Source organism: Dermacentor variabilis, unplaced genomic scaffold (genome assembly GCF_050947875.1).
Source record: "Dermacentor variabilis isolate Ectoservices unplaced genomic scaffold, ASM5094787v1 scaffold_18, whole genome shotgun sequence".
Classification (NCBI taxonomy): domain Eukaryota; kingdom Metazoa; phylum Arthropoda; class Arachnida; order Ixodida; family Ixodidae; genus Dermacentor; species Dermacentor variabilis.
In genome coordinates, this window is record NW_027460346.1 from 2112348 (window position 1) to 2140177 (window position 27830).

General features: G+C 44.8%; 1 protein-coding gene across 1 annotated transcript in view; it reads left to right on the top strand.

Annotated features, from left to right (window-relative positions):
• The window catches only part of l(2)37Cb (DEAH-box helicase 16 lethal (2) 37Cb), a 128416-nt gene extending 101764 nt beyond the window's left edge, over positions 1 to 26652 (top strand). Inside the window, exons 17-21 of the mRNA XM_075678245.1 lie at positions 3046 to 3186; positions 4154 to 4372; positions 10797 to 11090; positions 13437 to 13598; positions 25648 to 26652. Coding sequence (XP_075534360.1) covers positions 3046 to 3186; positions 4154 to 4372; positions 10797 to 11090; positions 13437 to 13598; positions 25648 to 25962 — 1131 coding nt within the window. The 3' untranslated portion in view covers positions 25963 to 26652. The remainder of the gene's footprint in view (positions 1 to 3045; positions 3187 to 4153; positions 4373 to 10796; positions 11091 to 13436; positions 13599 to 25647) is intronic.
• Positions 26653 to 27830: the final 1178 nt, after the last annotated feature.

Consider the following 27830-nt stretch of genomic DNA (forward strand, 5'->3'; position numbering starts at 1 on the left):
GGTTCGAGAAAGACACACCATTTTGAGCAAGGTGTACTGTAGACTGCAGCTTTGAAAGACTGCTGACTGTAGAGTGCGCTGCGCGTGTATTAGGTGGAATCATGCAAAGTTCACTGAAAGTACTGTCGACCGTAGTTACACGGTCTCCTTTTCCATTGCCTCCGCTTCTTTGTGGTTATGCAGAGAAAACTAACCATGGCGGCTCACCTAAAGCAACAAACTCTACCCCTCACACTGCACTCCCTTGTTTACAGTTTCTTGTAATTTTCACACTTATAACATTGGACTTATCAGTGCTTCTGGCAAGTGGCTGGCATGCACGCTGCCGCTCCCGGCTGTCGTTGCTACAGCCGGAACGGCCAGAGCGTCTGTATTTAGAATCTGCTAGAATACGGTTGTGTCGGCCGAGCGGTGCGGCACTCCCTAGCTGAGGTGCAAATCAGTGAAAAGTAGGCCAAGGGGTCTGCGAGTGAACTAGATATTAGGGAGGCGCAGGCTGCAGCAGGCTGGTGTCTCTGTCTCTAGGTTTAATTGCGGCTCTCTGGGTCTGCAGGGACATACGGTGACTCAGAAGTTATGTTGCGACATCGATTAGACCGCATAATTTGAATAAATTTTTGGCTATCATCATGATCGTTGGTGCGGGAATATATAGTTTGATTGTAGCGCCACCAATGTTTTCAGCTTGACAGAAAAGCATGCACCGTGCCGGTCACTCTACCCACTCTTTCATATTCCGGTACGCTATAGCTACAAAGCGCGCTACTACATCAAGTCGTACATTCAGTGCTATAGATGTGATGTTACTAAAATGCCCCTGAGCCTAGAATGTGTTAGAAGTCTTTGGCTGGCAAGGAACACGTACGTACTCAGTATAGATACAGAAGGAAGTTCCTCTAAGCGGAACCAGCCGACAAATGAAAATGAAGCCAGTTGTCAAACCAAGCTTGCAGAAGGAAAAAATGTTTAAAGAACAAGTTGTTTTAAGCAGGGCACTTCTTACAAGTGCAAAAGAGGTTATTAGCGCAGGAATGCAACATAAAGGTATGGTAAAAGTTCAAAGTGACTATGCTCTTCTAACAAAAGCCAACTCCGGCCTGGAGCTTGCACTGTCGAAGCTTCAAGACATGAAAAAACAGATAATGTGCTAGAAAGTTGAGCATTAGGTGCTTTGGAAACATCCTGGTCTATTATCTAAAAATTTATTCCCATAAGTCTCAGTAGTAGTTCCCTAACTGTGGCTTCTCTGTACAATCTTTTGGTGAAGCATGTTTTCAGGCACTTTGCCAACACTGTCCAGACATTTCTGACTCACTAGTATTGCAGAATGCATGTCTTTTTGTGATCGCTAACACTAATTAAAAATATAGCGACACTATTATCAAAATTTGCATGCACTAGACGGTTTCAGTATCAGGGTACTCTGCTCCAAAATTCAGATTGGCCTGCTCCAAACTGCTTCACAATGAAATTTTATCTGCTCCAAGTTGCTCTAAAATGAAATTTAGTCTGCTCCAAGCTGCCACAAAATGCAATTTTACTTGCTTCGGTATTACTTTGGGCAATCCCACCACTGAACATGCAAAGCAACATGGTGACACAAAGCAGTCACCTGCCTGGTGACGCCGAACACTGAGGTGGTGTATGCAATAGCTATCATTGTCCTCTGTGCACAAGTGAAATTTTTCCTGCTAACTATGCAGAGAGAGACTGTTTTAACTGGAGAAGTTAGCCTAGCTAAAGGCTTGGTATGCTACTTCAAATATGCACAATGAAGGATGAAAAAAACAAAATGTGTGCCCACATGCACACACAGACTAATAGCATAGCACTATCTCATATCAGTGTACCTCGTGAACTCAAAGCAATTTACAAAAAGTACACAGCTACCTGTCCCCAGTACTGACTGAATAACTTTACCTATGGGTGCAGAAGCAGTCATGGCACAATTGTTGACAGTAGCGTGATCACTTACTATAACATAGGAAAACTGCGAGGCCACTATTTGTGAAAGTATTTAATAACTAAAACAAGTGCAGTGCCTGTGTTTCACGTCGCCTGCAGCTGTTGCCTCACAAAGTGCATTGAGCAGCCAGTTGTGTGGCAGTTCTACTTGTATTTGCGAGCTTCTTTCATGCTCAGAAAAACTTTTATGGAACACGTATTGAGCAAGAGAAAGCTGTGTCAGGAGTTTCTAATGTTGCGCTAGAATTTTCTCATTGACACTTTTCATTTAATTATAATATTTGTGATGTTGGGTAATTAATTAAGGCAAATTATTTAATTAGACAGAATGCAAAAGATACTCTGAGTACCTCCAAGCGACGGCAAACAACATTACCTTGGTTCTGTCCAGCTACGTGGCATTCGCATATTTTTAAATCTTGGCGCATGATAGTTACGACACCCCGTAGAGTAGCTGACATATTATTAAGACTCAGTAGGGATAGCCCAAAATACTGAATTACCAACACAGGCAAATCGCAAAATGGCAACCATAAAATATTGGGAAGAGAGCTTCTACATGTGGAGGCAGGGGTGTTCCCTAAGAGATGATAAAGCTGAATTGGTAAATTTTTTCCTTGATGTGTGGCTTTATGGCAGGGCAAGCTACGATACCGTGAAGCCACACTATAACGCAAAATTCATTAGCTCACACTCCATCTTTACTGTTAAATTTTTGCGAATTCTCGGTGTGGGTTATATGTACAAAAACATGGTACTTTCTCACCTGCCAAATTATTTGGTACAATTTGTGCTGCCATTTAAAATCTGGATTGCCAGAAATGTGGTGCTGCTGCCACCGCTATATTAAAACAGTAACTGCATCTATAAGTCTCGCACATAAGGTGGGGGGTGACTTCCAGGCCAAGTATTCTGGGAAAAAAGCCTCGCCTTATATTCAAATTAATATGGCATGTATGTGCTGTTTGAATGTGACTCTTCCAAAGGAAGGGCTTCTCCACAAACCTATCAATGCTGTTCCCTCGAGCTTGTGGCTGAGTTTCTTAAAATCTTGTTGGGATTGGTTTGGGATGCTTGCAGGTGGTGCTGGCAACTAACATTGCAGAGACCTCTCTGACAATTGATGGCATCATCTACGTGATTGACCCAGGCTTCTGCAAGCAAAACAGCTACAACGCACGCACAGGCATGGACTCGCTGGTTGTCACGCCCATCTCCAAGGCAAGCGTCTGGTTGCATCCTAGTCTGCATACTGGGAAGTGACATTACATTGAAAGCAAATCTGATTGGGCCCTTTAGCTGACTTGAATGTTTTCAGTAAATAAGAGCCCTTAGTTGTAACATTTGTCAAAGCTAGTCGTTACATCAACCCTTTGAGGACGATACACATAAATACCTGAAAACATTTCTTTATTTTCCAATTAAATGTACGAAATACACCTTGAATAAGCTTGATCGGGGGGGGGGGGGAATTACTTCTTTGTGGAAACTTTTTGAGCAGTAGAGAAACATCAGGCAAAAAACTGGGAGTGAGCTTCACCCCTAGCCGCCTATGGGTTCATTTTTAATTTTTACAGCTCTCGTCACATCTAAACTATAGGTGTACATGCATTTATTTGCTTTACATTTTGTGTGTGATACCACTACAACCGGAGATCTTGCATCGGTCAGTCTCCTCTCATTGTGCTTTCAAAAGAAAGCAAGTTGCATGCCAAGCTTCTTCCTCATTCTGGTTCCTGCTCCAAACAAACAAATAACGCTTGCTGCCTGCCATTTCAGTGTTGCCCGAAGATATTTAGCCAGAAACTCTGCAGCTGACACTGAAACTCAGCAAGAAAAAAAATTTTTTTTCTTGTATAAAGGGTTAAACGGGGCACTGAAGAAAAGCATTACGCTTAGCTAAATTGGTAGATTAAGCATCCGGAATATCAAAAATATCAGTGCTATCGTGAGTGGAGGCTTGATAAACCAGAAAGGATGCCAGAACAAAAGACAGGTGGCGACCACCTTGAAATTTCCGCACTAGCTCCCCGTGATACAATATCACGGGAGCTAGTGATATTGTATCACTAGCTCAATAATACAACACAATACACACAATATTACAATGCATTGTAAAGTAACCAAACATTCAACGTAGCAAGCTGTACGATGCACTATGCTGATTCTTGCCATCACTTCAATGCAGGCATCCGCCCGGCAGCGTTCAGGCCGTGCAGGTCGTGTGGCTGCAGGCAAGTGCTTCCGCCTCTACACTGCATGGGCATACGAGCATGAGCTCGAGGATAACACAGTGCCCGAGATCCAGCGGGTGAACCTCGGAAATGTGGTACTAATGCTCAAGTCATTAGGCATCAACGATCTACTCCACTTCGACTTCCTCGACCCACCTGCTCACGAGACTTTGGTGTGTTTGCAAAAACAAGTTTATTATTATTATTATTTTTTGCCTCTTTCACTTGTTCATTCTGCCTTTCCCTATCGTAATTTTTTTCCCCGCATTTAATTGCAAAGCTTTCATATGCAAGTCAGCTTTCTGTCATGATGCAGAATATAAAAAAAAGCAATTCAAAGAAAGTTTTTGCATGCAAGCTCTGAAATGTCATGGATGGGGTCTTGAAGTTGCTGTGGCCTTAATCTCGAAGTTGCCTGTGGCCTTAATGGAAAAAAAAAGGAAACACCGGCAGATCTGTGCGAGCTTTAGTAAGCATACATCAAGAACAGCATCAGCTGAGAGCAAACCCTTGAAGGCCTGCAGGGATTTCCAAATGCAGTTTTTCAGTGGTGTTGGAATTTTCAGAGATCACTCAAGTATGCAAAAGTTTACACGAAGACTGTCAGTCATATGGCAGCTTATGAGCCCGCCAACTCGTGCTCGCTCCACACTAATTTCACAGGCGTGAGATAAAATGTTAGTGAGTGTTAAAGGGTGTGAGTGAATGCGAGTATGAAAGAGAGTGAGTGCCGATGTGTTCAAGTGGATGCGAGTAAAACAAGAGTGAGCACCAGTTAACGTGAGCACAAAAAAGTCAGTGGCGGTGATTTTGAGCAGATGTTGGTATGAAAGTGAGTGACTGTCAGCAATTGTGAGTAGGCGTGATTATGTATGTGAGTGGGAGTGGATGCGAGTATGAGCCTGAGTGGGTGCCAGTAATTGTGAATATAAATGGAATTGACTGTAAAGGCAAGCAAGTGTTAGTGAGTATGAGTAGCAACGTGAGTGAGTGCTGACAAGCGTGAGTGTTTATGAGTATGAGTGAGTACATAGCCTGCGAAAATATTGGTGAACGATTGAGCATCAGCTTATACCCCTGTCAAGCGGGCAAGTTAAGTGCACTTACTGGGAGTGCACTTCGGGACCTTGAGTCACACTTTAGGCAACGTGCTTCTTAACGGGAAAACAGAGTGCACTCCCAGTAAAAAAAAAAAAATGGCGACAGACTAAGAGCGCGTTTTTAAAGGTGTAAGTTAACAAGAGAAAGCTGCTAAAAAGCGATTGTTTTAAGTAGAATTATATATAAAAACAAACTTCATCTATTTGTCTCAACAAAAAACAAAGACGTTTTTATTATAAATCTGTTGCAAGTCAATGCTGGCCAAGACGAATGCCTAGCAAATCCAAAACAACATGGTGGCGTGCGGCGAGGCGGCAGTTGATCCTGCTAGAACAGAATATGAGCAGTTATATATGAGCAAAGACGGCGAGTTCGATATTTAGCTACACTGCAAAATGCCACGCACACGGCTCAAAGCACGACCGGCATGGTCCCCCCCCACCCCCCAGCACGCTTTCACACCAAAATAAACACGAACTGAATGAACCTGGCGGCGCCGCAGTGCCGCATCATTCTGGCGCCGTTAGTTGCGTACATGATAAATTCGTTTCTTTATTGTGCTATTTCGCTTTTCGCTAAACACAAATTATATTGTTAAAAGCTGTTCACTAACTGAAATGAACTTCTGTGTCCTTTTTCTATGCATTACATTTTGCGTCGTTGAAAGCGTTGGCGGCGAGGCTACGTACTCGGCCAGCAAAGTGCGTTCCGTGAACGTACTCCGACTTGAGTGCACTCATCTGAGAGTACACTCCGCTGCGACGTTAAGATTTGGGAAAGTGCACTTAAAAACTGAGTGCACTCGCCGTAAGTGCACTTAACTTGCCCGCTTGACAGGGGTATTATTCTACCAACCTACAACTACAAATTTTGCAAAGACTCTCCACTGGCTGCTGTGGCTGCTCAGTCAAGATTTATTGCAACTTTGGCAATAAATTACAGGCTAGGATTTTGACAGACAATCTTTAAAGAAATAGTATCTAACCTCAATACCTCTAGTTCTCCTGTCTGTGAGGATTTTTTGAAAATGCACCCATGCTCCGCTGACTGCTGCAGCAACTGCGCACACTTTTGGGGTTCCTTGCAGCTTTAATTAATTAGGAACATCAGGATTTTACCAGACAATGCTTAATGACCTCACCTGCATTTGCATCAGGCTGACCAGCTGTCTGCAATTTCACCTTGATACTTACATTCTCCTACCTGTGAGGATACTGCCGCAGTGGCTCAGCGGCTATGGCATTGTGCTGCTGGGCATGAGGTCACAGGTTCAACTCCCTGGCACTGCGACTGCATTTTGATGAAGGCGAAGTGCAAAAATGCTCATGTAGTAGTGCTTCGATTAAAGTGTGCACTAAAGAACCACAGGAAATCAAAATTAATCCAAAACTCTCCACTTTGGCGTCTCTCATAACCCCATTGTATTTCGGGGCATTAAACTTAAGGAATCTATCAGTCAATCACCTGTGAGCATTCTTTGCAAACAGTGTATGCAGAACATATCCTGTGACGCCTACAGTAACACGTCACTCATCACAGATGGATGTTTACCGGAATGAACTGGACAAATGACTAAACACAGGCTTAGTACAGATGAGCTCTTAACAGCTGATACTATGAAATGATACTAGAATGCAGCACAGCCCTCTTGTAGTGTGCAGATGAGCTGCTTCCTGCATAACTCTGCCTAGCCATCTTTTGGTACTTTCTACTGTTGTGTGCAATCTGGACGTTAGATTGTGCTTTGAACCTGCCTGCCATGGGGCGAATATGAACCATGTAATGAGAGCTAGGCAACTATAGTGCAGAGTAACAGATGCAGTAGTCAGTTTGGTGTGCACTGCAATCTCGGATACTGGCCTCACTTGTGCACTCAGGAAAGCATTCATTCGTAGAAGGACCCACGTGCCAAGTGCAAAGCAGCATCTTGTGTTCACTGCAGTTCAGATTCGCAAATGCAAGCCTTGATTTGGGCACAAGTGGCTTCTCATCCACTTTCATTTCGGGCAAGGCCAGCCACACCGGCACAACCAGGGTTATGTACTCGAATTGAGCTGAACGCTTCGCATGGTGGTACCCACTGCAATAAATGCCACCTCAGTCAAGATTGGTGGTCACCACCCATCTTAGAAGATGCTTGTACTTGCATGTGTATTTTACCTTTTGTTCTCTTTTCACTTACCATTATTTCCTTCTAAAAAGGATGTCAAATCAGCTAGACCCAATTCATACCTTGGTACAATCACTACACATTCACTGGGAGCATGGGATGCAAATGCCCTTTTAAAGCAGTTTGGCCAGTTACTGTTATTCTATTCATAATCAATACTCTAATACATCTTAGCCAAGAAGCATTTCATGTCATCTGTGGAACTACTGCTGAAGCCTATGCTTAACACTAGTGTAGCACAAGCAATACAGAAGAATAACGCATGTTTGTCTTTTCTGACTTAATGTTCATGAAAAGTCTGCCTGCCCACTTTTGTTTCGTCACGTTAACTCCTCATAGTTCAGCCAACCAGTTTACAAAGCATTACTATGAGATGGAAGTACAGTTGAACCTCGCTACAACGAAACTGACGGGGCGCGCGAAAAATTTCGTTAAAGCGAAATTTCGTTGAGGCGAAAACAGGCCAAAAACACTGTCAGGTTGGACCACATAGTCCCAAAACATCATTTATTTCCAAAGAAGTCGGTCAGCTTCTTCTGCTTCTTTTTTTTTGCCACGAGTGCAGTGGCGCGGCTTTCGCACTCGGTGAACAGTTGCATCGCGACGTCGTCATCGTGAGCACCGAAAAATCTGCGGATCACATCAAAAGCATCCATCACTTTTATTGCAGGTGGTGGCGCTAAGTCCTCCGCGTCGCTGTCATCATCCGATGATGCGTCGTTGTGGCGAACGCCCTCAATTATAGCTTCGTCACTCAGCTCCTCGTGAGCTAGCACTTCACTGTCAACAGCGATGTAGTCGCCGATGTGAACATCGGCCGGCACATCTCCGGAGTCCTGAAGGGCTGCCCATGCCGCATTGGCCTCTGTGGAGGGTGGAGCAATTGTACTGCAGCCTTCCTCGTCCGACGTGGAGTTCGCTGCCAGTTGAGCATCGGAGTGAAAGCCGGCGTACACAAAACAGTTGTAGATGATACTGCGACTGGTTGCCGTCCACGCTGCTGAGACCATCTGTACAGCCATGTACAAATCCACTTCGATTGCCCGACCGGTGTCGATGTTTAACACCAGCCGCTGAATCAGTCGCTGTCGATAAGCGCTTTTAACGCTATTGATGATACCTTGATCCAGCGGCTGGATTAAAGCCGTGCAATTCGGCGGGAAGAATCTTACTTCCACGCTTTGAAGCTGAACGTCTTCAACGTTATGCGCTGAGCAATTGTCGATGAGCAAACAAACCTTACGTTTCTTTGCCGTCATGTCACGGTCGAAAGCGGTTAGCCACTCTTTGAAAACGGCCCGTGTCATCCAAGACTTCTTATTGGCAACATATTTGACGGGCAGGCTCTTGCCACCTTTGAAGCACCGCGGCTTCGCACTTTTGCCTATCACCAGTGGGCAGCGCTTGTCAGACCCGTCCATGTTGCAGCACAGGAGCACAGTCACACGCTTTTTGCTATGCTTCCCTCCGCTGCATGGCTGGCCCTTCATGTGAAGCGTCTTGGAGGGGAGGAGCTCGAAGAAAAGTCCCGTTTCATCGGCATTGTATATGTCTGATGTGGCATATTTCTCCATTAATTCCGGCACAGTAGCTGATGCCCAAGCAGATGCAGCGTCGGCGTCTGATGAGGCCGACTCCCCACACAGCACTTTAGCGACGATTTCATGCCTGGCCTTAAAACGGGTCAGCCACCCTGAGCTGGCTTTGAAATCATTGATGCCCAGCATACAGGCATAGCCAAGTGCCTTTTGCTGCAACATGTTTCCGCTGACCGGCATCTTCTTTGCGCGCACGTCGAGGAACCACGTGTACAGAGCCTTCTCAAGGTCCTCATGAGCCGCTTGCGTCAGCTTTTTCCGCTTCGCGGATGTCCCCGAAGAAAGAGCTTGCGCTATCGCGTCTTTCGACTTCAAGATCGTTGACAGCGTGCTCTGTGAGATGCCGAAGTCCGCTGCAACATCTCCCTTTTTCCTGCCACTGGATGCCGCGCTGATAATCCGTGCCTTCTCTTCAAGCGAGAGGAACTTCCGCTTTCTAGATGAAGTCGCCATGCTCGCATTCATTACAGCGCACTAGCAGCACAAGCACGAGTGAAAAAAAACTAGGGCAAACGCGCTGCTGTTGCCAGGCTGCTGCGTCCTTTGGCAACGGATTGGTTGCGGCTCTGAATTGGATTGGAAGAAAACGGGAGCTTGCCCCCGCGCCTTGTCGCAAGGCAGCCAGCCCGATAGCCATCAACACCATGCTATGGCGGTGATCATGTGCGTTTCAGTGAGTGGATTAGTTTGGTCCAGCGAATGTTTAGCGAAACAAAGCAGCGTGGGCCTATGGAAGTACATAGATGGGCGGCGATATGCTTGTTTTATTGTAAGATATATTTTTAAATCGAGCTTCGCATAGCAAAAATTTCGTTGAAGCGGAAACGCGCCCCAAAAATGGTTCGTTGTGATGAGAAATTTGTTCCATTACTTTGTATAGCGAGCTGACGGGGAATTGGAAATATTTCGTTGAAGCGAAAATTTCGTTGAAGCGACGTTCGTTGTAGCGGGGTTCGACTGTAGTCTTACTGGTAAAACCCAATTGCATCTAAAGGTTGGTAGTGGCATACACGAAACTAACATCATGCTATGGCAACGGTGTCCACTCTGATGGGAAGCACTCATAGGCGAGGTGTCCATGTTAGCGTGCCCACCCTTGTTAGGCCTGCCATATTCTGAAGTTGTCAGTATGACTAACAGAATTTGTCTGCCTCTCCAAGTACTCTGCAGTTAGCCCTAACCTCATTTAATTACAACCAATTCTTCGCTGTCCACAGCTGCATTTCTCTTCTCTTGAGGTTATTTCTCTTATAGCCACTGGTTACTTCCTTCACACATCACGTGTGCTGCCCAATTCCACGATCATCTTAATTTCAGCTGCATAGTATTGCCTATTAGTTCCCTAATTGAAATTGTTTCTCACTAATGGACTGCAAAATTCTCTACTGGAATCATTTTAGTTGCTTTGTGTGACAAATTCTTTGCTTTGTAACTTCTCTGGAAAGTTGATGATAGAGTGATTGATTTTTCTCACAAAGTGACAGCTGGGCCATGAGAGATGCCTTAATTGCGGGGTGCCAGCTTACTTTCAGCGGCCTGTGGTTCTCTAGCACGCCCCAAAATCTCAACCAACATGTATATGCCTTCTCACTTGCACTCTTACTGGAGCTTCACTGCTCTGGAGGGGAATGGAATCTGAAACTTTTTTCAGCAGCAGAATCCTCTAGTTTCTGTGCCAGTGTGCAGATGCATTGTGGACCATACCTTGTCACCTTGCCATCATTACAGGTCCTTGCCCTGGAGCAACTGTATGCGCTGGGGGCTCTGAACCATCTGGGTGAGCTCACAAAACTGGGCCGGCGGATGGCTGAATTTCCCGTTGACCCTATGATGGCCAAGATGCTAATTGCATCTGAGAAGTATCGCTGCTCAGAGGAGGTGCTCACCATCGCTGCCATGTTGTCGGTGAACAGCTCTGTCTTCTATCGGCCCAAGGACAAGGCCTTACATGCTGACACGGCACGCAAGAACTTCTTCTCCCCGGCTGGGGACCACCTGACACTCATGAATGTCTACAACCAGGTATGGCTCTTTGTGTTCTTAGAACAAAACGCACATAAAACCTCTGTGAGGTCAGTATGCAAAAAGTAACCCTGCCTTAGAGCAAACTGCATTACTACAACCTTCTTTGAATGGCTGCAACCGACAGTTTTTCTTTCTATGCTCAAGACCTTACGGTGCTATTAAAATGGTGCCAGCTTCCCGGAAAACTTTTTTCCTGGACGTGGTTGGAAGAAATGCTGCGAAAGTCTATTTCTTCTGGGTTTTAAAATGGTGAGGCAGAGTTAGGCGGCTGCAGCTATGACGGCCGCCTTTTTCAGTGCTGGAATTGTGGTGTTTTTGATTGCTTCTTCTCCTCAAGTAGGCTGTGTTCACAGCTTCAACTTAGTGCTTACAATTGTGAGGCAGATTTAGAGCCTCTAGCAGCCTGTCCCATGTGGATGCAGCTCGATAAAAACACCTTGGCACTGGTGTCTGAGCAATTTCCTTGCCTCGTATTGCCAGCAATAACACATCACATGGAGCACAGCAAAAGTGTGCCTAACTTCTGTTCGAATAAATGTCAAGCTTCAAATAGACTGTTTCTGTGGCCTTGCCTATCTGCAACTCAAGAGCATGTAATAATGAAAGCAGTTCACAATGAATCAAGTATAAAAAGATCTAGGAAATGCTTGTGGTTTCCTGAAAAAAAAAAAAATGTTGGCACGAAAAAAATTACTACAGTCGACTCTCATTACAACGGATCCTGATAATCCATCAAAAAACATCCGTTTTATCCGAAGTCCGTAATATCCGAAGCGCCTCACTTCCGAAACTTTTGTCACGATGTCTAACAACTTTATTGTATGGAGTGAGTGACAAACATCCAAAGTAAAAAACAAACAAAAAAAATATTAGTTTCACCTGAAAGGCGAAGCATGATTGCAATAGCTAATTAAGCAAGATAAATTAAGCGCTGCTGCAGCAGCAGCGAGAAAATCGACAGTCATGCTGTCTCTCGCCTCAATGCTAACTAAGTGTCAAAAAGCACAACGCATACGAAGCTACCGGTACGGGGTGCACTTTGTCCACATCGTAGATCGCTTTCAAGATGCAGCGCCCACGCGGGCGCGCACATTGTCCACATTGCAAATCGCTTTCAAGATATCGCAGCCGCCAGAGTAGAATCCCGCCCCCCTCCCCCACCCCCCGTGCCTCGCACGCGAAATATGACACGCTTCCACCCTGCTTTCCTCCCTCCTTAGCGCGCTAGATATTGAGCCGCGATCGTCGGCCGACCCTCGCAAGTCAGTTGCCAGCCCGTGTCAACACAGCAAAAGTCCGTTTTATACGCGCGATTTTGACAAAAACTGCCGCTAATTTCGTCCGCTGTAGCCAATAGTCCATTGTAGCACAGTCTGATAAAAGCGAACTTCGTTGCATTAATAAAATAGGTAGAACAAACTAAGGCTGAAAGATGGTCCGTTATATCCGAAAGTCTGTTGTACGTGGGTTTGTTGTAACGAGCGTAGACTGTACTCGCGCTGCTTTTGCACTTCAGGCATCTGTAAGTTGATGGCTTTGCTGTTCACTGTGCATGTGTTGTCCACGATCAAGATCATTGTTAGCTGTGTTGCTACTTGAATGATCAGGCACTTAGTGGACATGTTGCATAACACCGGGCAGTGTTTTGATTGCCTGTTTTCTTCCTTAAAACCAAAGGGCCCTTGCTTTGCTTTTGGTGGGTTCCACTGGCTATTGTCTGCTTGTAAAGGAATCCATCCATACAATGGACAGAATCAGATTACTAGTACAGATGTTGCATCACTTGACATCACTGGCTCAGCCATGGTTGGCACAAATGAAAAAGAGCTGCTGTCTCAGCTGCTGTCAAGCCAGGTTGTTGCAGGGTGGCAAAGCCAACAGTTGCTTGGTCTGTCTGCTCTGCAATCTGTGTGGTTGTGGGCTGTACCCAGATGGTTCTGGGTACAGCCCACAATGTTCTTGGTGCAGGGTTCCGGGTTTGCTCCACCGGCTATCATGCATATTGGCCTTTGACATTTGTAAACTCCTATTATAGGTCGCTTGAAACTGCGAGCAATATTCGTAGCCATTTGTGTTATCTCCAATCTCATTGTGCATTCCACTAGAGCTAATTTTTTTAGGAATGCGCATAGTATCCCAATCATGCTCTGGCTTTATATGCAAGACTAGCAGTGTATTTTTAGACAGTTAAATTATGTTGTGTTCTCTTCCTTACATCTTTTTCAGCTACTGTGCTAGATTTTCAACATAAATCAAAATCAGTTTGCTCAGTTCGTTCTTTTTATTAGATCAATTTTATCTTTTTATTGAGCATCACTTGTGGATTTGTGCCTGCCTCTGCAGTGGGTCGACACTGACTATTCGACCCAGTGGTGCTACGAGAACTTCTTGCAACAGCGCTCCATGAAGCGGGCTCGTGACATTCGTGACCAGCTTCAAGGGCTCATGGAGCGGGTCGAAATTGAGCTGCTGTCCAACAGGGATGATAGCATCACCATTCGTAAGGTCAGTATGCACTCGCTCATTTATAGCTGTAAGTCTTCCATGGGCAAAGCCTGAAAGCTAAGATTCCTTGTGTTTTTATGCAAATGTCTTAGTTTGCACTATTGTGTGAACCAACTTGCCCATCAATGAGTTCTTCTAAAGCCAAGCTATATAGCTTGTCACAGTCTATTTATTTGAGCATGGCAGAGGAACGCAGACCTAGAGAAGAAGCAGCAGCTGCATTTGTGTCTCCTAGTTCTTCTGTGTCCATTATTTTTGCTAAAAGCATTGTGTACAGGAGGGCATTGTTGCAAATAATTGTTAGATGCACTATGACATTATGAAAACAGGCTAGTGCACCTTGTTTTGGCTGGCTAGTGCACAAGTGAAGGTAAAAGTGAGAAGATAAAATTTAGAATTGAAATGGTACAGACATCAAAGTTTAAATTTCTCTTTTTCTTCAAGTGATATGTGTACCATCCACTAATGATGAAGCATAGTGTGGAAATCTCAAACTCTCAGCATATTTTTATTGTCGTTATTGTCATTAAGCTTTTGTAAGAGATGCTGTATTTGCTCCAATATGCTAAGCAATACTCTTGTGGAATTGGCAGTTTGAGAAAACTCCTCATGTCAGACTAAGAACTCTGCCCCAGATACAATACTAGTCGCTCCCCCCCCCCCCCCCTACTCTCTAATTTAGCACTTCAGAATGCAGCAAGCTTAACCACCAGGTGACTGAGCTTCTCAATGTCCTAATATTTACATATGTGTGTGCATGTAAAAGGGTGCAGGTCTTTCAGCTCAAGAAAGTAGAAAGGGGTGAAACGGTGCGATGGCACTGAGTAGCAAAATGGGGGACCATGGGCACACACGTGTGCTCCCAAGCGAGACTTTTGGAGAGTGGCAAAACCTAGAGTTTCCAAGTTTGCCAATTCGTTTACTTCCCCATCTTTGTGAATGCGCACTGCAGCCGAATGGTTTGCATGTTTCTCAGATATTTGTGATGTGTACAGGTGCATACGTTGTTCAGGTCAACCTTTGGGATTGCCTGCTCACCTAATCATGGGCTGCTCAAAGTGAATTAGCTATGTGAAGGTACTAAAGGTGGTCCTGCTTGGTGTCCAAAACAGGAGGCAAAGGGGTACCTGCATTAGGAAAAAGGTGCATCCAAGGTTGAACTAAAGTAGCACTGAACGCAGCTGCAGAGGTTACCATATTTACTCAATTCTAACGCGCCCTCGATTGTAACGCACACTATTTCCGTGACCAAAAAAAAAGTAGAAAAAAATAAACACCCTCGATTGTAACGCACACTCATTTGCTGTAACCTTAGAAAAGTCCTTTACAGTACCGCGCACCTCATTCTTTTATATAGAAATACAACTTTCTCTCATTGGGAAAAAAGAACAGATTTGCTCCCAATCCACTAAAGTTGTAGTAAATAAAGAAAGTCGCAGTTTTGCCCGAAAGGCGAAGCATCAATTAAGATAGCAAATTAGTAGACAGCTATACGAAAAATCTAGTACTAGTTTTATTGGCTGTATAAACTTTTAAACATTCGCTTACTAACTAAATTAACAAGCATGGTGTCATGCGCGCACAAGCAAACATGAACACGTCTCACTCAATGACCATGGCAACCCTTTAAACGCTGGAGTGAGAAAGTGCGGTAGCAGGAGCGAGGGAATTGACCTTTGTGCGGCCTCTCGCTTCGGCGCGAACTAAGCAACGAGAACACAGCGTGGTGCGCCTAGATGCATATCTCTGTTGCAGATCGCTTTCAAGATATGGGCCATGCGGCTGCGCCGTACATAGCAGCCGCCGGTGTAGAACGCCTCTCCTGTTTGCGCCAGTCCCGCACGCAAGTTTCGGGAACTCCAAATGCATGTAATGCGGCCCAATTTTCGCCCGTCTCCGCACACGTGATCTCTTTTCTTTTAATTGCAGCATCGTGATGAACTCAGCATGTCTTTGCAGTCAGCACTTCCATGCTGATAGAGCAAACGCAGAAAACGGGAACACAGACGGTGCACTAACCTAAGCCAAAGGAAGCATTGCCTAAGCACACGTACTACAGAACATGGAGAAAGCTACGACAGCTAGGCTCGAAGCACATACGAGGTGGCCATTTTGAAATGCCGATGGCGATATGGTAACACCGATTTAAGGTCATACTCAATTCTAATGCGCACGAAATTTTTTGACCCGTTTTATCGGAAAAAAAGTTCGCTTTAGATTTGAGTAAATGCGGTAACCAAATGGGCACCAGAAATTGCAAACTGCAGCATGCTTTCATAAGCTTTGTATTCTTTGGGTTGCCAACTTCCACAACTTAAATTTTACAACTATGTGTTTTTGCACAGTGCAAGGATCCGCAACCTTGGTCGCATGCTTCTGTGAAGTATGCATTGCAGTCATGTTTCAACTCAAAGGTGCATTCGTATGCAGAATGTAAAACATTTAGGAATAGTTCGGCCATGACTCACAGTTTGCACGTGTCATGAAATAAATAAAATATTCTTCCATTTGCCCGTCGAATACAATCTCCCCACATGCTCTCAGGCTTTGGAGCGAGGAAAGAATTAATACCCTGCCTGTCAATATGTGCCACTGCTTCTGCTATTCTTTTCGTTCGGGTAGTGCTACGCCCTTCGGGGCGTATCTTGTCCTCAAAATAACAATACTGTACTAGCCCTCTGTCTTGCTTGCATTTCCTTTCTTGAAAACTCTGCGCTTGCTACTTTCCTGTCAAGAATTCTATGGACTTGGAAGTACTGGGTGGGCAGCTTTAAAGAAAGGAGAAACACGCAAGATAAATGAAAATTATTATTTGGGGACAAGATAATCCTCAAATGGTGCAAGCTTTTCTTACAGTGTATACTAAATATTTAAGAAACTGAATAGCACATACAATCAAACGGCCTTTATATAGTGAAATGCTCGGAACTTCCAAGATCCTTTATTTTACAGATCACTTCGCTGTACAGATTGCGCACCGTACAACTCGCAGTAGAGCATGCTAAGCACATTCAGCAAAGGAAAACCTTGATTTAACATGAATTTTATAGATATTTTCTTCTGCAGACTGTGCGAGTACAGTCGAACCCACTTATAATAATATTCAAGTGCCAGGAAAATTCTATTGTTATAACCGGGTTGCAAAAAAAAAAGAAATTAGGGAGATGGCAGAGCTGTTGTGAGAAAACTGTAATAGCGGGGAGGCCATTGCTCCTGCCCACCACATTCCTCTATCCGGCTGCTGATTTTGCTGACTCGTTTAACTGTTTAACTCTACTATCCTGCACACTATGATCGCATGTAACAAGCCACGGCAGTCGGCGTTCGAGAATGGCACTGCTATAACAACTGCAAAGAGGGTCACGGGCAGCAAGTGCCATGCGAGCTCCACTGAGGCATCGCTTTGGTTGCCCCAAAAGGAGCCTTTTAAAAATTGCAAGAAGGTTGCCACGGCAGCCTCTCAGCTTGAGAAATTTAGAAGTAACACTTGGGTGAGATCACCGCAAGCATCTCGCCACGTACTTCTCACTGGCTCGCGCAAAAAACTCCACGTCCATGCCTTGCTTGCTTTACGAGAAGCTTGCTGACGGCCTTCTGCAAAGCATCCAGGCGCTTCACGTAGTGAAGCGGAAGGTTCCTCGCGATCTGAGGGGACAGAGTCATCTGCAGGGCCTCCTGCAAGCAGAACGTTGAGGCAGCCTGCCCTACCGTGTCATTGCCGCTGCCACTGTCGCTATCCGATGCAAGCACATTCACAACTATCGCCTCATCAATGTTGTGATGTTTTTAATGCGATCCTCCGCATGTAGAAACTCTTCCAGTCCTAAAGCATCCTCATTGACTGTGGACCAAAGTTCAGGCATTATTTGGTCGGTAGGAGCTTTGCAGGCCTTGTATAAATCGCTGATGCCTTGGACAAAGCACACTTTCCTAAAGCAGTTCTGCACCATAGAAGTGCTTACTTCGGACCATGCACCAAAGATAAACTGAACAGCCATCAGTACATTGATCTTCAAGTCTGGTTGCTCCTTGCTTGTCCACTTGGCCATGTCCATCAACAAGACTTAGTTGTTCAGGACATAGTCATGATACATGACCTTAAAATTGGCGATCACCCCAGCATCCGCGGGCTGAAAGCCTGCTGTTGTGTTCGGCGGCAAGAAAAAAACTTCCACGCTTGAGAGTTTAGGCTTGAAGTGGTGGGTGCTACAATTATCTAGGATGAGTGCCACCTTCCTCTTAGATTGCTCAATACGTTGATTGAACTCCAAGAGCCAATCACGAAAAAGTTGTCACGTCATCCATGCCTTGCAGTTGTAACGGCAGCGTACCGGCATGCTGGCAGCACCACGGAAGCAGCAGGGATTTTTTTATTTCCCAATGACAGGTGCGGCGCACTTGTCGCTCCCGTCCATGTTGGCCCGCAAAAATACAGTGACGCACAGCTTCCTGTTTTTGCCACCATTACACGTGTCTCTTGCGAGTGCATGCATCTTGGGCGGCAAGATCTAGAAAAAAAGTTCTCTTTCGTCGCCATTATATACTTCGGTGTCACCGTAGTTATCGAGGATACAGGGCAGCGTTTCCTCCACCCACTTCTTCTGCACCTCCACATCAAGCAAAGCTCCCCTGCCAGTGATGGCTTTGTAAACTATGCCGTGCCTCTCTTTGAAGAGCTGAACCCTGCCGCTACCTGGCTAGAGTTGGCCTGGTGGTGGGGAAGTTCGTGGCCCGGGCATTGAGAAACCACTCATAGAGGTCCTCTTCCACCTCTTTATAGGCACCTTGTTGAATGTGTTTGCACCCGTTGTCTACTGAATAGTTTTCTTTGTCAAACTTCTTTGCCAAGTGGATGATTGTCGACGCTGTCGCTTGCGATAGTCCATACTTTTTCACCGAGTCACACACTTTTTTACCATCTTTGTAGTCCTTCACGATACTGCACTTCCTTTCGAAATCTGTAGCAGTGCGCTTTCTTTTCATCGGCAATGTCGTGCATTCCCAATGCTCAGCGAGCGGATCAGCCATCTTCTATTTCGACAGTGAGTCAAACTAGGTGGAGAAACCATGTGGCCAGGAACGACTTCGACACAACCAACAAAGATGAGCACGAGCGACTTAATCCGTTGCCAGAACTCCGCGGAATGAGGGGCCAGCGAGCAATCTGGTAGCAGCACTGTCAGTGCAGTTGGCACGGTTCATTGGTGTTTCGGAGAGTGGCACGGCATAGAGCTGTGGGTGCAGCCCATTTGTGTTTGAAAGGGTGGAAGGGCGCCAGTAGACAGGTGCACAAGACTGGCGATGCATAGAATTTCTCTCTTTATTCTTTATTTTCAAAGATTTCGCATTCCATTACCTTTCAGCACGGACACCCAGCAGCCAGATTTCATTGTTATAACTGATAATGCGGCATGGGGGCATTGTAGTAAGCAGGTTTTTTCACCATAGAAAACATACAAAAGTTGACGGTACAGCAGCTTCTGGGTTATAATTTATATATTGTTAAAACTGGTATCGTTATAAGTGGATTCGACTACTACAGCCCACCTTATGGCATTGAGGTTCCAAAGCATGCTTCGCCGCGAAACCCATTCAACGCAAGGTACAGAGCGTCGAATTCCTGTTGCCTCTCGTGCCAAAATTTTAATGTGAAGCATTTATTTGGCTATTTCACACACTTCATAATAGGTAGGTTCTTTTCTTGCTTTCTTTCAGGCTTCTTTGATAAAAATTATATTGAGTGTCCGATGGTGGGATTCAACGTCATTCTCCCACCACAACAGCCTGATGCTCTAACCATTAGGCCAGAATCACACATATATTTCTCTTGTGCTAACGCCGACGAGTTGGTTAAGATGACTGGTGCATGCATCGTGTCACATAGCACGAGCAAGAGCATGTGCTCTTGCGCGCCAGTTTGCATTTGTCCACAGACTTACCATGGGGCTTTCATGTGGGTCACATTGCATATCAACAAGTTGCTTATAAAAGCAAGAGCATGACAGTTTATTCCATTCTTCCCCGGTGGCAGATAGCGTTTTGAGATGCTGTGTTAGATTGCATTGCCTTTGGGATTGATTGCAGCTAACGCTAGTAGATGTGCGACTTTGTGCCACCTTCGGGATAGGCCCAGATCGCAATAGAACAGGTTGTGTTGTAACATTTTTTCACTGGATTACAAAAAAACTCGTTCATGCTATCGCCACCATACTATTATCGTTGCGATTTTTGTCATCTTACTGCTCATACATACACTCACGTCACATACAATTGCTCACCTTACACGATCACGTCCATCTGGCAATGATTTGCGGAAACCCAAACAATGCTGCATAGCCAGTTACCTGCAAAATGGCTTGCAGAAAATAGATTCCCACAGTGCGTGGAATCTACCTAATTTTTTGCTTTAGTCTGGCTCTTTATCACCAAGCCTTTGCCAGTCTTTGCCTCCTTCCCATCCTTGATAATCAGCTTATTCCCCTGTCACACGGGAACCCGCGAACTCCATTTAACTCCTTCGTCTTTACGTCAAGGAAGTTGCGCTCCGTGTCACATGGTCTCCCTTGCGCCAAGGAAGTTAAATGAAGATTTTGGCAGAGGGAGTTTGGTAATGAGTATTATAGCTAGATGGAGTACTCTTGTTCCCAGGTAGCTACAGCTACGAAGAAAACCATGTTAATAAGATTGTCATAACTGGCTGACTTATGAATTTCAGCATTTTTTTTCTGTTTTGGTTTATACGCCACGCAATGGGAGTTTTTAATTTGTTTTTAAGGACATAGCACCTGTAACCTCTACACCAATGCTTTGCCATACCGCATGGGGAAATAGCGTTCCCCATGTGGGCTTGTACCCCTGTCACACGGGCACCCGCGAACTCCATTTAACTCCTTCGTCTTTACGTCAAGGGAGTTGCGCTCTGTGTCACATGGTCTCCCTTGCGCCAAGGAAGTTAAATGAAGATTTTGGCAAAGGGACTTTGGTAACGAGTATTACAGCTGGATGGAGTACTCTTGTTCCCAGATAGCTACAGCTACGAAAAAAACCATGTTAATAAGATTGTCATAACTGGCTCACTTATGAATTTCAACATTTCTTTTCTGTCTTGGTTTATACGCCACGCAATGGGAGTTTTTAATTTGTTTTTAAGGACATAGCACCTGTAACCTCTACACCAATGCTTTGCCATACCGCATGGGGAAATAGCGTTCCCCATGCGGGCTTATGCCCCTGTCACACGGCCACCCGCGAACTCCATTTAACTCCTTCGTCTTTACGTCAAGGGAGTTGCGCTCCGTGTCACATGGTCTCCCTTGCGCCAAGGAAGTTAAATGAAGATTTTGGCAAAGGGAGTTTGGTGACGAGCATTACAGCTGGATGGAGTACTCTTGTTCCCAGATAGCTACAGCTACGAAGAAAACCATGTTAATAAGATCGTCGTAACTGGCTCACTTACGAACTTAAGCATTATTATTTTATTTTTTTCTCTTGGTTTATACGCCACGCAATGGGTGTTGTTAATTTGTTTTTAAGGACATAGCACCTGTACCCTCTACACCAATGCTTTGCCATACCGCATGGGGAAATAGCGTTCCGCCATTTCATTTGTTTATTCGCTTTGTCACTCATCTGGAAGCAGTTGAGCTCACCGCAAACACATGCACAGGCATGATTACGCAGCACAGAACCACAACTCAAAGTGCACTGGTTGAACAATGTGACCCATGCTACCCACGTACAAAAGCAATAGCACAGTGTGGCCAGCATCGCTTTCAACTTCGCTATGCTTGGAAAATAAATCTTGCGGCAACATACAGCAAGCTTTCTCACTGTCATTTTATTAGATTACATACCGCGTTTAAAAAAAATCACCTTTAACGGTGACTGTATACGTGAGCAGTTGCACGCAAAAAAAAGTGCAGTGGCACTGTTTCTCTCCCAAGCGGCGCCCATCGAAAGCTCGCATTGTGCCATGTAGCACCAGCCGCAACTCCATTGCCATAAGTCTCCATTAGGGAGTTTCATGTCAACGGAGTTCGCAGGTGCCCGTGTGACAGGGGTATTAGTCGATGTCATCAGTTCTGAGCAGATCATCACATCATCAGCCATCACACCTACTGCTGTGTTGCAACAAATGATGCATGATTGGAGTGATTTCTGGAGCTTTCTTGTGTAGGGATGGTGGGCTACCATAGCTTCTGCCGAGTCCTGGCCCTCTCCCAGGGTCATTGTTGGATTGTCAGCCGGTGCTCTCCATGCGCATCGCATCGCAGCTCAGTGGCAGTGGCACTAGGCGAGCTCATTGTAAACCAACAAATCTGTCACTATGGATGCCAAATTCCTAAGTTGTACAGGCAAATTCATTGTGGCCTTCACTGTAGAAGCATTCAGAATAAATACTAAAGATAAGAATTCAGGCAGGACCTTTGTTTAGCAATCCTTCGTTATACAAATAATTTTATGGTAGAGACATTCATTGTAAAGGCGTTCGTATTCAATTCAGAAATCAGACTATTGGTTACTTTTTAATTGATACATTCAAGTATTTGCACACCCCCTAGTTCAAGCGTAGACACACTCATAAGGCGATGGAGGCATACTAATCTTGAATATCACTGCAATGTTTGGATGGATCAAGCAGAGAGTCCATTTGTCTGCAAAAGTAGTATCAGTTTGATACAAGTTCTTGTCATTTTTTTATTGGTTTAGAGTTTCACGTGTTCTAATAAGCAGGGTGTCTAGCAACCGGGAAAACTGGGAATTCTCAGGGATTTTGAATAGTCTGGAAATACTCAGGGAAAACTCAGGGAACTTGTGCTTCTATCGGGGAAAATTAGCTATAATTTTATTGAAAGGGAACGAAAGTCGCGGTAATGCTGGCTCGCGTAACAGAGAGGAATCGTAGTGATTAGGTCGTTTGACGCCGTGTCGTCGGCTGGAGGAGTTGGCAGTGTACAGTCAACAGGGTGTCTACCAACCGGGAAAACCGGGAGAGCATAAGCTTTATTTTCAAATCAATGAGATTTGAGTCCGGCGTCTTTTTAATGGGTCTGGGCACCCGCCGCGGACGCGGTTCCGAGACCTTGTCTCGAAGCGGCTTCTTCGGCTCGCTGGATGGCCCAGAGTTGTGCTGTCAGGTTCGAGCGGAGCAGTGCGGTCTTGCAGTGCGAGCGGAGGCTGGCGGTGGGTCAGCACTACCCAACTTGTTTGTCAAGTCCTGACCGGGAATTCTCAGGGATTTCGAATACTCTGGGAATGCTCAGGGAAAAGTTAGGGAATTTATGCTTCTATCAGGGAAAATTAGCTGTAACTTTATTGAAAGGGAACGAAATTCGCGGTAACGCTAGCTGGAGTAACAAATAGGAATCGTAACGAACCTACTTTGACGCCGTGTGGTCAGCTGGAGGAGTTGCCAGTGTACAGTCAACGACCGACTTTCCGGACGCCCGATAATTCGCACAGCTTCGCAGCACCTCCACGTACCCCATAGAGTCAGTGTAAACGTCTCAAATTTCGGACGCAAGAACCCTTCGCGGTCCGATTTTCAGGACATTTTGCCGTGACCGCAGGTCCGAAATGGCATTAATCATACAAAGCCGCCACCGCCGCCATTTTGATTACTTTGATTACCTCGCCGCCTCGAACGGTGCTTTCGCGCGCCGCTTGTAGCCGTAGCCACCACCGCGGCAGCGCTAGGCCTAGCTGCTTCGGCGTTCGCTGTTAACCTTCTTGCCGTTCGATGCCTTGTTTTTCACTAAAATAATTCGCCACTGTCAGCAATGCGACTCTGCCTTTGTGGTCCTCGCTATTAGCTTCGAAGCTCGGAAAGCACGGCGCGTTGCATAATGCCGGTTTCTGAAAGTTTTCTTCACCTTAGTACAGTAAGGTTACGTGGTGAAGCATACGCGAATTGCGGGGAAGCATAACAAGCGTGGGAAAGGGCAATTGTCACGAGACGCAGTATGGATTCCTAGATCATGCACGCGTGCACTCGCCATCTCTGGTCACAGTACGAGCACTGATATGCCTAATAAGTGTACTGGCAGTCATTCAGAGCGCTTTCGGATGTGCTTGTGGCGATTTGATAATAATAATAATATATGGGGTTTTACGTGCCAAAACCACTTTCTGATTATGAGGCACGCCGTAGTGGAGGACTCCGGAAATTTCGACCACCTGGGGTTCTTTAACGTGCACCTAAATCTAAGTACACGGGTGTTTTCGCATTTCGCCCCCATCGAAATGCGGCCGCCGTGGCCGGGATTCGATCCCGCGACCTCGTGCTCAGCAGCCTAACACCATAGCCACTGAGCAACCACGGCGGGTGTGGCGATTTGAGCCCTTATGGGCAGTAAAAGACATGCATTCATTTTGTCGAACTGCCCGATTTTTCGCATGTTTTCGCTGCCCCTAGGGAGTACCAAAAATTTTACGTTGACTGTACAACTGGCCAAGAGGATGGTTCAAATGGTTCGTGAAGTGAACGTGCGTCGGAAGGAGGACAAGAACAGAAAGGACCTATGCGTTGAGGAATGAACGGGAAAGGAAGCGTGCTGCCGCCATTTTGAAGGAGCTTGAGCTCAAAAAACAAAGAGTTAGCTAATGCAGGTGTTAGCTAATGCAGGTGCAGGTGTCCCTCATCCAAACCAAAATAAACTCTTTAGAGCAGTGAAACGCAACACTGAGACATTGTGTGCGGGCTGAGAGTATGTCTGGACAGTTGAGGGTAACTTAACAGCTTGAGAGAGAACCTCACTTCTGACAGTTTGGACATCATACCAATGAGCTTTTAATCAACTGATAGAAATAGCTCATATTCGAAAATATTTGCTTCTGTATGCATCTCCTCTTCATTCATATTTGAGAACGTTCGACTTGATCCACAATGGGTTTTTGATCCACAATTTTTTTTTCAGAGGTATTTTACTTGCTGAGCATTTCACTGGACCCCTCCCTCCACTTCCTGTTTTCTTATTGAATAGAATAAGCACTACTCCTTATTATAAAAACTGGATTAAGTCAATTTTTTTTATTTATTTATTTATTTTTATTTTTTTACATGCTTACTAGAGAGTGACAGCATCGGGCGACATGGTGTCAGCCCGCCTTGACATAAAACAAAGTTCTGTGTCACTCAGGAAATTTTGCAAAGGCACTCAGGGAAAACCTGGAAAACTTGGGGAATTTGGAAATATCAACTTGGTAGACACCCTGAATAAGCCTTCCACCTTCCATGGGCTCATGGGCCAGCGCAAGCATTGTCTCATTCTCTTGCATGTTGTCTCTTCCCCTATTTATGGACTGCATTCACCGACTAGCTTAGCTTTCTATCTTGCATATCCACCAGGGCATTCAAGTTACGCATTTTTCATTGTTTCTAAGCACCATAATTTTTCAGAGTGGATTCTCACCAAGATTTTGGCATGTCACGTATGATGTAAGGGGCTTTATACAAGTTTAATTGAGGTGAAAAAGTAGCATTGTAGTTGTCATTGTAATTCAGTGATCTTCCTGTAAAGATCTGCGAAACCATGCCAGCTGAGACATCTATTCCATCTTAACGAAAAAGTTTGCGAAAAAGACGTAGACGAGAAAGAGAGAAACGACAAACACGGGCACTACTCGCAACTAACAGTATATTTCCAAAGAAACAGAATAAGTACAAGACTACACTGAAAGGAGACATCTATTCACTGTGTTGAATGTTCAAACATTTACCATCTCAATTTAATCTTAAATTGAAATATTCACACACGTCTCGAACTTGTAGACTGCTTTGTGAAATGTGCAAGAGATACTAAATAAGACTGAAAAGGCAGTTGTTCTGCCTTCGTTAGTTTTTATTCATTCCAGTTGCATGCTGTCCTAGCTTGCAGTATGGAACAGTAATTTTAGATACCAAAAGGAATATAGTAGCTCACCATGTCACAGTCTCATGATGAGTCTCAGTAGCTACCATCTGTGACAAATCTGAGCAGGTATTGTCTGTACACACCCTTTGTAGTACTACTGCAAAAGTACTTACCCTTTCTGATTGTCAATCATGCAGGCCATTACAGCTGGGTACTTCTACCACACAGCCCGCTTTTCCAAGGGGGGCCACTACAAGACAGTGAAGCACCAGCAGACGGTCATGATGCACCCAAACAGCTCGCTCTTTGAAGACCTGCCTCGCTGGGTGGTCTACTTTGAGTTGGTCTTCACCACTAAGGAGTTCATGCGCCAAGTCATTGAAATTGAGAACTCTTGGCTGCTGGAGGTAGCACCACACTACTACAAGGCCAAAGACCTTGACGACAGCTCAACAAAAAAGATGCCCAAGAACACAGGGAAGGCGAGAGCCGATCTTGTGCGAGTCCACTGACCCTAGAGTTATACATTTGTGCGTGCCCAGATGGTAGGGCCTTAGCATCTTCTCACCACATGACTGGGGGTGTTTGTGCAGGGGCACATCTTTGAACTTGCATCCAGACATCGGCTAATATGTGAATGATGTGCTCGAGTGACGCAGTGGCCCTTGCTAGTTTATGCATGCAATTTTTAGAGCATGATGTAGCTCACTAGCAACAAACAAGGACAATTGTGAGGTGTAAAGCTTTAGCTGATGCACTACTATGGTCCAGTTTATTGTGATGTGTGTGCTTGGACTGAGCACACTCGACATTGACTTGCGGTGATCATGATATGCCCACTGCCAACGGTTGTAGCATGATGGTGAGTACTGTTGCGCTCATTACGAGCTACAATGGACTACTGCTTCACCGTGCGCTTTTGTGTTGTAGCTGAGCGCCATAGTAAACTGTCATTGTAGGATGACCTTAGCACGACTTGTAGGTACCGATACTCTGTTGTTTTTATTCTTCGATAGTATGTGGCACATCCTAGACTGGCACACAGCCACAATGCAATGAAACCTACACCCTCTTCAAAGGCCTGTACATTTGTGTACTTTGTGAATGATGGTCTTTGTGCAAAGATGTTAACACACTGATAAGATTGAAAGGTTTTGTTTTTACTGTACATATGGTAAATAAGAGTCATTTTTTTACTTCCACTTGTCGCCTCTTAGAAGTTGTTTAAATGGACCAGTACTGTTTAGCTTGCTTAAGGAAAACAAAAAATGGACAACAGGGCAAGAAAAATGGACAACAGGGACAACATGTTGAGAACAGCATCAAGATGAAATGCACCATGTTAATTGGCTTTTTTCTTTCCTGAAAAAAATGGACTTTTCAGACATAACCATGCTCATGTTTGTAGCTATGATAGTGCCATGACACCTAAGCAGTTAGTTTTCATGTCAGTCTCAAAGAGTGCTTCTTGCCTGAAAGTATAAATCAGTTACTATATTTTGCATGAACGTGGCCAAGAATACATTATGAAAGGAGAATTTGGATGACAAAATATTGTTACGCGAACGAAAGATTAAGAATTGGAGACTATTTACAAAGTATTTATTTATTTATTTATTTAAAAATACCTTACAGGCCTCAAAGTGAGGCATTGAGTAAGGGGGGCAGTACATAGAAAATACATTGAATACAAGACATCTATAAACCGTATCTGTTTACAACCTACAACCAAAGTACAACTGAGATGAAAAAAGAATTATTTAGATCACGATTCACTAGGGAAAAGAAGAAACAGAAAAAACATAATATAATAACAAGGAATAAATCACACAGATTGTTGTCAGTGAAGTCGTGTAATTAAAAAAAAACAGTTATGATGAAAAACAATAACAGAAAAGTTACGGACGCGACATTCCAACGAAACGGTAATCATAGCGACATAACAGTAATAATGCGAAAATAAGCTGTAAATATAGTGCAAGTATAGAAAGCATTGTGCGACAAACGTAAAACTTCACTTTTCTTTAGTCATGTAATCAATCAAGGCATCACGGAATGAATCGTAGTTAGATTGGCTTGCAATGCTGTCCGGGAGTGAATTCCATATTCTGATAGCACGAGGAAGAGCAGAGTAATGGAATGCCTTTGTAGACCCGTAAAGGCGGGCATAGCTGAAATGATTATGAAGCCTATGTGACGTGGAATAGGGTCGTTTCAAGCATGCGGGTGTTCGAGTGGAGTGAAGGAATTTGTGGAACAGTGTTAAAAGGGCAATGTCTCGGCGAGTGCTCAAGGATTGTAATGAAAGCTTAAGTTTTATTTGTGTAACACTAGACTGGTAGCTGTAATCGTTTATGATGAAGCGGCTTGCTCTATTCTG